The sequence below is a fragment of the Thamnophis elegans genome, chromosome 15, assembly GCF_009769535.1.
Source record: "Thamnophis elegans isolate rThaEle1 chromosome 15, rThaEle1.pri, whole genome shotgun sequence".
NCBI lineage: Eukaryota > Metazoa > Chordata > Lepidosauria > Squamata > Colubridae > Thamnophis > Thamnophis elegans.
Window position 1 is genome coordinate 32,663,983 of NC_045555.1, and position 11,000 is coordinate 32,674,982.

The 11,000-nt window shown below is 41.7% G+C and overlaps 1 protein-coding gene across 1 annotated transcript; it reads right to left on the reverse strand.

Moving 5' to 3' along the window:
- Positions 1-334: 334 nt before the first annotated feature.
- LRIT2 (leucine rich repeat, Ig-like and transmembrane domains 2) lies at positions 335-5,909 on the reverse strand. Its single transcript, XM_032231707.1, has 3 exons — positions 5,875-5,909; positions 4,639-5,420; positions 335-1,134 (listed from the first exon to the last, which is right to left on the reverse strand). Exons 2-3 carry the CDS (start codon positions 5,249-5,251, stop codon positions 335-337), a joined length of 1,413 nt encoding a protein of 470 aa, XP_032087598.1. The 5' UTR covers positions 5,252-5,420; positions 5,875-5,909.
- Between the last annotated feature and the right edge of the window lie 5,091 nt (positions 5,910-11,000).

An 11,000-nucleotide genomic window follows, 5' to 3' on the forward strand; every position in this document is an offset into this window, starting at 1 on the left:
TCACTTCCACTATCCAAATTTTTTGTCTTTGTTATAAACAATTGTTAAATCTGGAATGTTCCTCCTCCCCCTCTTCTCTTCTCCTCCTCCTCCTCCTCCACCTCCTGGATCTCCTCTTCCTCCTTCTCTTCTTCTTCCTTCCCTTCTTCCTTCTCTTCTCTTTCTCCTCCTCTTTTTCCTTCTCCTCCTCCTCCTCCTCTTCCTCCTCCTGCTTCACCTTCTCCTGATGCTTCCTGATTGAGGAGGCACAGAAGTTAAATTGATCCATCAGTCAATCTAACTATCTATCTACTGATTCGTCTGGCTTCCGCATCTCCTCCTGGATGGATAATAGCTAATAGAGATCAGCACTGTTTTGACCCTCTGCCTTCTGCTTCTTTGGTTTCTCCTCCTTCTCCTTGATTTCCTTCTGTTCTGTCTGGTCATCACTGGAGTCTTGGCGACACAGTCCTTCTTCACTGCCTCCTGGCAAACTATCAAATTTGCTCTTTGTAGGCACATCTTTGATGTTTGTGCTCCATTTCTTGATACAGCAGCTGGTGCATTTCTCTTTGCAGCTGCACCTGGCCTCCGAGGTGCATAGGTACATCCCAGCAGGGACCACCAACACCATGGCACATATAACAACAATGATATGGATCATCTGCCCTCTCTGTTCCAATTCACTGATATCACTTCCTGTCACAAACACAATACACTGGCTCTTTGGGGGCACCTGCTTCCTCAGACCTATGCACACTTCGTACTTGGTAGCAGGGAGCAAATTATTAATGGAGTACATGTTGATCCCAGGCCCAATGTAAACCATGTCTTTCTTAGCCTCATCGTATTTGCCAAAATAGAGGGTATACCAGGTTTCCTCTGGATTTTTAGATACGGTATACCATTCCAGAGTAATCCCATAGACTGTCTGCTTGGCAATATGCACATCGATGTAGGCCTTGTCATCTATGATGGAGGAAGAATAAGAGGATGTTGCTAGTTGAGGAGCCAGAATGTCCAGCATTGTGATAGCCGAGGCGTTGCCAAGGAAGTTGGCAGCTGTACATGTATAATTCCCCTCATCCAAAAGATGGGCTGAAGGAATCACCAGTTCTGATTTGAAAGACTCTTCACTCATGTGAGCAGTAGAAACTAGAGAAAGAAAGACAGAAAGAGAGTGGAAACAAGCAATGTAATTTTCTATGTTACTGAGGAGAACAAGCACCATTTTAGGAAAAACCATGACGAGATAACCCTGAGGTGGGGGCCCAAGGAGCAGAAAGAGAAGAGCAATGGAAAATTCCACAGACTGACTATCTGCAGAGACCCTGATAATAGAAGAGATCAGATTACAATCCAGCAAAGATTTTCTATGAAGAAAAAACAGCCCAGCAATAGAGCCAGTACTTCATTTGTGGTTACAAACACATTTAAAGAAGAACTATTTGCAAAGGAAAAACTATTTTCAAGGACAAAACAAGACAAAGACAAAAAGGACTGTTTGCAAGGAAGACAATTAACTGATGGACAGGTTGCTGTGGCAAAAGTCAGCTATTGCAATAGCAGACACAAATTGTTAATAAACAGTGCTGTGGCACAAGTCAAACAATTGTTAACAATTCTAAATTGTTTTACAGAATGAATCCAGCTGCTGGAGATGCAGTAGCCTTCACAAATGGGCAGAAGGCTAAGGTCATTGGAAGAGGCAGTGTGTAAATTCCATATCTGGAAAAGGGGTTTAATGATGTATTATGTGTTCCTGAAATGAAGCATAATCTCTAGTTTAGACAAGCAAGGATTTGAGACCACATTTGCAAATGGGAGGTGTCTCATAAAGAGAAATGGGAATGCATGTGCACAGGGCATGAAAGAGGATAATCTTTAGGTGTTGCAAGGGTAAAAGGTTCAATGTGAACAAACATTTGGAAATGAGGCACCACATGATTCATGCATTTATTTCTTGCACAGGAAGCTTGGCCATCTCAGCTTCAGAGTTTTGCAAAAGATGGAACAAGTTGCAGAAGGATTAAAATTAAAGGACTGTAAGGCATATTTCAACTGTGCCGTTTGTAAATCATCAAAGCCCAAAGCATTCCCAGTAAGAAAGATAGCACAAGACAGACAGCAAGATCTCTAGACTTGGTACATGCACAGAGATGGGTTGCTCCCAGTACAGACTGGTATAGGTGTGTAGGTAGCAGAAATCGCCCTTATCTTTCCATACCATTGGCCTGGTCATGCCCCCAAACTGGTGTGGTCCTGTCCCTGCTCACTCTCACTCCACCCGTCCGCACCATGCTTGCCCTGCCTGCCTACCTGCCAGCTACTCACTGAATCGCTGGCTTGCCGATTGTCCCATCTCTGAGAGCCCTACATATACCGTGGTCACCATGCAGCCTACTATCTTTACTGACCTGGCTCATGACTTGCTGACTTCCTGATCCTCACTGACCTAAAATTGAACAAGTGAAGTAGAAAGAAGCCATGGACAAGAAAATGAAATACACGGGTGAACATAACGTGTTTTGTTCTATGTCTTTGACTTTGCCACAGGGAAGCAAAGCTGTAGGATGTAAATGGGTGTACAAAAAGAAAGTACTACCCAATAATAAGATATAATACAAAGCAAGGTTAGCAGCACAAGGTTTTTCACAGATGAAAAATGTGCACTATGATGAGGTATTTGCGCCAACTGTAAAGTGTGAAAGCATAAGGCTGGCACTAGCATTGGCAGTGGCACATGTGCCATACAATTTGGCATTTTGATATGACCACTGCATTCCTCAATGCTGAATTAGAGGAAGAAATTTACATGACTCAAGCACCAGGATATGAAAGTAAAAGGCCCAACACGATGTATAAATTGAACAAGGCCATTTATGCCCATTTATGAAGCAGTCAGCCAGGAATTGGAATATATATGTATGTTTAGATAATGCATTGAAGGTTCAGGAGTTGCAAGGCTGATGCATATACACTGGAAAGTTACAAGGTGGGGTTTGCCAACTATTAGCATTTGTGGATAATCGTTGTTTCATTGCAAAGGATGTATCACAGTAAAAAGGATTCTCAGGTATTTGAAGGGAACTGTGAGTGTGGGTCTTCAAATAGAGGTAATCTGAAGAATATTAAAACAATTGATATGTCTGTTCCAGTTATGAAGGAAGGAGTGTCAGTGTATGAATATTCATAGATTGTAATAGATGAGCCAATGAATAGGCATAGCAACTGGGTCAACCAATGAGGGCTGTTTTGTAAACAGAAACTTAAGCTTGGAATCTGGGCTTGGTGTAGCTGAGAACTGAAACTAGTCTGTAAGCTCGGAGTTTGCTGCTCTGAGAAGTAGACTAGTTTAAACTTGTCTGTCTGCTTTGAACTCTGAACTGAAAACTGATCTCTGCTGAACTGTAACTTCTACCACGTTGCAAGAATCAGCTATTGGTATTGTAAATGTACCATATTTTTTGGAGTATAAGACGCACCTTTCACCCCCCCAAAAAAGAGGGTGAAAATCTGGGTGCGTCTTATACACATAATACAGCATTTTGGCCTCCCGAAACCCCACCCCCTTCACAAAAATGGACGTACAGAGGGTTTTGAAGGCCTTCAAAGTGCTCCTGGGGGCTGGGCAGAGCTAAAACGAGTGAAAAATGGGTCATTTTTAAAATCATTTTTGCCCCCACAGCCCCCAGGAGCACTCTACAAGCCTCCTAAGGCTATGCATGCCCCTTTTTGGCAAAAATGGGGCATTTTTTGCTCAATTCTGTCCCCTCCCCTCAGCACCAGGGGCATTTTGCAGGTCTCTCAAATTCTCTGCATGCCCCGTTTCTCACAAAAATAGCCATTAAGGATGTACAATGAAAAAGGCCCTTCTTGGGGGTGGCTCCTTCTGTATGGAACTTAATTCATCCCATGGTACAAATGAGCCCCCATACGGCTCCTTTTCCAAAAGGCCCTAAAAACCTGGTTTGGTCTGCAGGGCCTCTGTCCCTCAGAAATGAACATGGTGCTGATCCAGTTGAGTTGTGTTGAGAGGGTGGGATAGGATTCTTTCTCTTTTTTTAATGTGCTGAATTTTTAAATGCTATAAGCTTTTTGTAATCACCTATATGTGAATTGGACAGCTATATAAATTGGTTTAATAAATAATAAACAAATAAAAATGAAGAGATCCTGATACAAAATATCACCTACTTCTGCCCTAATTTTAATAGCAGTCTTAGGGTGACTTTTACTTGTATGAAAATGGTTCAGGTATTGAGTAGGTTTTGTGTTTAAGCATTGGCAAATCAAAGGTGCTTTTTAAAGAGGCAATTGGACTTTCTGGTTTTTCTTTGAAGATGTTTTGCTTCTCATCCAAGAAGCTTCTTCAATCCATCTTCAAAGAATAAACAAAAAAGTTCAGTTGCTCTTGAAAAGCAACAATGATCTGGATGACTGAGAATCTCCATAGACATTGGCAACTCAGTTTGCCAATGAAGTAAAACGAATGGTTTTCTTCCATTAAGAAGGTAAATAAACCAAATAATTGGTAAAGAGATCAATCATCAATTAGAAGAATTTCAAAGAAGAGGAAGAAAAATTACTTGCCAAAATTCACAGTTGTTATAAAATAAGAATATTTTATGTTAAATAATTTATCTTGGAATCACTCACCATTAAGCCCACGTAAGTGTTTTAATGGATAGTTCCACCAAATTTTTGGCGAAGGATTAGCTTTTACCAAACAAGTCAATGTTGAATTTTCTCCAAGAAACACCGTAATATTTGGTTTGGAACATGTCACAGAAGGTCTCCTGCAGCTGTTCAGCTCCACTTCATGGAAGTATTTTCCTGCCCTAGATTTAGGATTTGCACATACTAAATAGGAATTTATGAGGACCATGGGTGGGCCTATAGAATTGATGAACTGGACAAATCCTCGCAGGCGGCAGTCACAAATCCATGGGTTATCATGCAAAGACAAGACGGTACTAGAAGCGGTCTCTGCTTTCTTCTCTAGCTGCTGAAGTTTTTGGTAGACAGGCCAATTATAGAACACTTCTTTGGAGATGACAGTAAGCTCATTGCAAGATAAGTCTAAGTAGGTCAAGCTGGAAAGGTAACGTAAAGCATGTTCTGGTAGGACATCAATCTTGTTGCATTTCAGATCAAGGATTTCTAAAGCTGGTGTATCTCGGAACGCTGTCCATGGTACTGAACGCAACCGGTTCCCCTGAATTCTCAGCTCCTTCAGCTCCTTCAGGTGCTCAAGACATTTTAGATCCATCACTGTGATGTTATTAAAATTAAGCCAGAGGTATTCCAAGCTGATAACATTAGAGAAGGTGCCGCGAAACAATTCTGTCAGCAAAGAATTTTCGATTCTGATTTTTTTGATATCTTGAGGGATCTCCTCTGGGATCTTTCTCAAAAATGTTGATATGCAAAACAAACTCCTAAAAATTAAATCAGAAAATGGAACAATGTTGTGATGGGTAGCTTGCGTTCATTTTTAATTTACTCTGTGTTGTGTCATACAACCTGGTGGATTTTCACTTCCCTCCCTCACTCCAGAACCTTAACAGTGGTATTGGCTATTCTTCATTTCCAAGTTATTCTACAATATCCAAAATCTCTCAATATTACAAGAATAAATCACATAAATATATTTCAAGTATATAATAATATACATCTGGGGGTTGAATCTGGCTGTTGGCAGGCAAACATTTCCACTAAAAGCCAAAGAATGGTATCTGCTTATCAATCATATCTAAGTTTCCCCTCTTCTATATTGACATCTGGATGGGCTGTCAGTCTGGATATTTATTAATATATTCATTTCATGGCAAACCTTGGCTGAATTTCTCCATTGAAGTTATTCAATATTATACTTTTGTCAAATATTCTTACCTTCCAAATGTATCGTTGAAACAGGAGCATCCGGTGACACAATCCGAAGTTGCTGGATTTATCCCACAGAAGTAAAAAATCAAAATAAGGGAAAGCATGTGACATGAGAGGAAGAGTTCCATCTTCTTCCTCAGTAAATCAATATGGTTTGCTTTTGTAACAGAGAGAACAAGCATCCCAAATCCTATTAGGTCTAATCTTTCTTAGCAGTAAGGCAAAACTGCTTCTGAAGGACTTGTGTGCAATGTGTTTCTGTTAAGCTTAGGTAACCAACTGCAATGCTAAAAGGAGAATATATTCTATTCAAAAAGAAACTGAAATAGCCAAGACAAGACATTCCTGGCAGTTAAGACAGAATAAGACAAGCAAGATTGGAAGGAATCTTGGAGGTCTTCTAGTCCAACCACCTGCTCAAGCAGGAGACCTTAGCCCAGTGATGACGACCTTTTTCATCACTGAGTGCCAAAAAAGGAGGGTGCATGCACACTCATCTGGGCTGCAACCTAGAAGAGAAGCTGCCCAGGGGGCATGCACACACCAAAAAATGAACTTCCAGTATCCAGCGTGTGAATGTGTGCCAGCCACCTAGTCTTCTGGTTACTGGCACACATGCACACATGACAATCAGCTGGCCGGCACACATGCTCGCACCAAAAAAATGGAAGACCAGCTCTTCCAGTTTCCGGCACTTCCACATGCATGAAGACCAACTGATTGTCGTGCATGCATGCGTGCCAGAAACCCGGAAGAGGAATAGGTGACACCACTCATGCCAGGCACCATGGCTCCATGTGCCACTTCAGGCACGCCTGTCATCATGGTCCTAGCTTCTGATAAATCTCTGGGCAGCCACCCTGGTTTCTTTTGAGATCTCTTATTTTTCTTCTTCATTGTTATTGTGCTAGATTGGGCTTTTATAATCTCAGTCTTCAAAGTTTCCCAAGCTTCTTAGGTTGTTTCCCCCTTGAGGATTTTCATCCATGGAATCTTTTCCAAGCTCTCTACATTTTTTGAAATCACTTCTCTTAAAGTCTAATATCATAGTTTGATTTTTCCCCCTATTTGCGCTTTACATAATGTTGAATACCAATATTGAATCATCATTTTTGCACATATCCCATAAGATTTCTGCAATTTGAATGTCTTCTATCATTTCTATCTCTGTTAGTGAGAATTGAGTACAGTATGGCTGACCCTCTAGTTCTCTTCTCTACCTTTTGGGAGAGAAACTTGTCTGCTAAATTTGTCAGGAACCTGTTTGATCTTGGTGCAGAGTTTGTCCCCCCCCCCCCCCCCCGTTGATGTTGGGGTAGTTAAAGTTCCCCATTGCTATTGCACTGTGCTTCCTACATACTTTAGTTAACTGATTAGCAAAACATTCATTTATTTCCTCTGTTTGGTTGGAGGGCCTGCGGTCTATAGCTACAACAATGTCTCCTGGGAGAACTGCATGAGCTTGGCTATGTTGCCACCAGCAATAAAGCCTGACTCAAAAGTTAAAAGTGAAAAAAATAAAAATGATCAAAACTAGAATCTGAATGGAAGCAATAACGTTGATGTAATTTGCACTTACGTGGCTGGCCTACATCTTGACTGGTGTTCATAGTTGTTATTTGCAAATCATCTTATTAAAAAATTGAAATCGAAAACAAATGAACAATAGGACCTCAGGCCAATTTGATTGGTACTCTTCCCTGGAGGAGTGTGAAAGAAATCTGGTTTCCAATTGTCTATTGTTATTTTGTTGTGGTGTTAGTGGTTTTTAACTGCACTTTGTTATTGCTTACTTGTTTGCTGACTGCCCACAATCACTGCCCAAAATCACAATTGTCCAAGATGGGCAGCCGTCTAGAGTGCAATAAATCGTTTTCCCCCTGATATACAATTCATCATGCCAAAATACTTTCTCTCTCTGCAATTTGGTCTAATTGGCAAAGAATCACTGCTGAGACTCCTGTGGGGACTTTTATTGTGAATGAAAACTCTCTTCCAGCTGTAGGTCTGCTATCTCATTAGGCAAATATCTTCTGTATGGATTTCATCAGCTCGTATGTCTATTAATGTGGCAGTTCCTTGAGGATATTGATGAGGTCTATGGAGATTCTCAATCATTCAGATCATGGTTGTTCCAAAGATGCTCCCCCCCACCCCCACCCCCACCCCCAAAAAGCAACTGGACTTTCGATTTTTCTTCTTTGGAAATGTTTTGCTTCTCATCCCAGAAGCTTCTCCAGTTACAACTGAATTTAGACTCAAAGAAGCTTCTTGGATGAGAAGCTAGATGTTTTCAGAAGGAAAAACAAAGCAAGTCCAATATCCCAATATCCCATGGGATATTGATGATAGCAGTAGTACTTAGACTTATATACTCCTTCACAGTGCTTTTACAGCTCTATCTAAGTAGTTTACAGAATCAGTCTATTGCCCCCCACAATCTGGGTATAAGGGTGTAAGGCCTCTCCTCCTTATTCAAGAAAGTAAAGACTCTTGAAACTTGGCATTTCAAAAAGAACCTTTTATAGAATAGAAGTGATAGCAGGGCAGAAGCAAAGCAGGCTCTGGGGGCCTTCAGACCATACAGTTATAAATAAAAAGGAATTAGAAACCCCTCCCAACAGTCTAGTGTGGATTCAGCCAATCCTCAGGGGTGAAGATGTTATTGCACCAGCCGCTCTGAGAAAGTGATAAGGGAACTTTCTCAGGGTCATCCTCTGCCAGCTTCCGAGTGATACAACCCACATGGCCCTCCCTCCCCTTACATTCCCTAAAAGGTGAGAAAAGGCCAGACTGCTTAAGCGCCAGGCTAAAGGTTATAAATCAATGATTACAGGATTCAGGATATGTAGGAGAGAGAGAGTAATAAAATGTAAAAGTATACAAAGTACAATAAAGATGAATAATGAAACAGGGTCCCCCTCTTCCCTCGAAGAATGACAGATTCACAGATCTGACACTGGGTCCTCATTTTACCGACCTTGGAAGGATGAAGGATGGAAGGCTGAGTCAGCCTTGAGCCAGTAAGAGTCAAACTGCTGGCAGTGGAATGAAGAATCAGCCTGCAATACTGCATTTTAACCACTGAGCCCCCAGAGCTCATGGTAATAATAAATTAATGTTGTGTTATCTGCATAAAAATGTAGCCCACTATGAAAATCCCAATTTAATTGCTAAGAGGTCATCCCTTGTCTTGCTTGATAGAGTAAGTATCAAGTGTGCTATGAGATTTTGAATGTATCAGTGCAGGGCCAGTTGGCACGTCTCAAAAGCAAAAATCCCAAATTCTTTAATGATATCTAGAGACAGCAGCTATTATGAGCCTCATGTTTGAAATTCTTTTTTATACTGTGTAAGTCATCAGGGGTTTGAAAGTAAATATTTTCAAAGAAACCATGTGGCTGTGGCATAAATATGAACAGTAACAAAAATGTTATTAAAATAACCCAGGAACCAAACTATACATTGTACCAGTGGTAAATCTGCATCTCTCCGAAAAGAAATTGAAAACAAGTCTGAACTTCTTAACCTGTAAAAAAACATTGATATAAAATAATATCTTATTTCCCCTTCAAGGGGAAAAATCTCCATGGTTTTGCTGCCATCTACTGTCTTTTATTTGATCTTTTCAGCAAAAGCAACGTTGCGAAGAGAAAAGGCACATCATTCCAAGCCTCAGTGGAAATCAGAGTTTTTGTCTAAACCTGCTTTAATACCACCCCACAGGACCAGAAAGTTGGCTGGCTGGCTGGCTGGCTGGCTGGCTGGCTGGCTGGCTGGCTGGCTGGCTGGCTGGCTGGCTGGCTGGCTGGCTGGCTGGCTGGCTGGCTGGCTGGTTGGTTGGTTGGTTGGTTGGTTGGTTGGTTGGTTGGTTGATTGCTTGGTTGGTTGGTTGGTTGGTTGGTGACAGATGCAGCAAAAGAATGTCAGAACTGCCTCCGCCCCTTGCAACTATGCCTCGCTTAGATGCCAGTCTAATGGCAATATACTGTAATGGGAGGGATCTGTGGGATGGGTGGGTACTGAAAGGGAGATGGGTCATGGTATCCTGAGACATCCCAAGGCCATGGACCTGGGAATGGAATGTAACATCTCTCCAACTACCCAACTCCTGCAGGGACAGTTACAGAACATCTTTCAACATGACTGGACAATGGGGAAATAATAGGGGTGGAGGGTGAAAAAGGGAAAGTTGATTATGGAATATTTGTGCCAAAACTCTTAGTTCTGCCTTTGCTTACTGTAGTAAAAGTAAATGAAGTTGAGAGTGTTTCTTTTCCTGAAGGACAAAACAGGGCCACATCTGACAGGATGAGAGGCAGAAATAGAAAAGGAGGATAGAGAAACAGGGAGATGGACAAAGAGGGAAAGGAAGGGAGGGAGAGGAAGAAAGAGAGGTAGAGGGAAGAGAGGGAGGGGAAGAGACAGAAAGAAAGAGAGAGGGGGGAGCGGGAAAGAGGTGTTGGGAAAGGGAGAGTCCCAGAGTCGTGAACCTTGAGCTCTTTCAGACAAACAAATCTTTGGAGCACATACATTTGTGTTGGAAGCACCAAGGTGCTTCCAGATTGAAAGATTAGCCAGTGGCATCACCTTGCTCAGAGGACATTTGATTGGGGGCTCCTTTCATTTTCCCATTAACGTGCCTACTGAAGTGGTACCAATCTATTTACTCGCTCCCAAACTGCTAGGTGGATAGGAGCTGGAGCGAATGGTGGGAACTCAGTCCATCATGCAGCAGCACTTGGGTCTCAAACAAGGGCTTGTTGATTGTCAACCCAGTTTCCTAATCACCTGAGCCACTATGCTCCTTGTCTTTGGGAAAATCATGGAAGAAATAAGAGGGGAATCTCCTTTCCCTGTGGATATTCTAAATGCATGCAACAGCAGGATGGCGTCTTTATTCTTTATCTGGTATTGTCACAGTAGCAATTGTAATTAGAAAATAATCCATTAGGCTTTGGGTTTTTCCACCCTAAACTTGGCTATTCCATTACTGTTTAATTTTGAAAACATCACCTCGTACTTTATAAGGAAAACCAGAAATGACCAGAGTAGGAAGAGACTTCAATCAGTTGGGTCTGTATCTATGCAGCCTGCAGTTTCAGACATGTGTAGATATTGTTACCTATAGA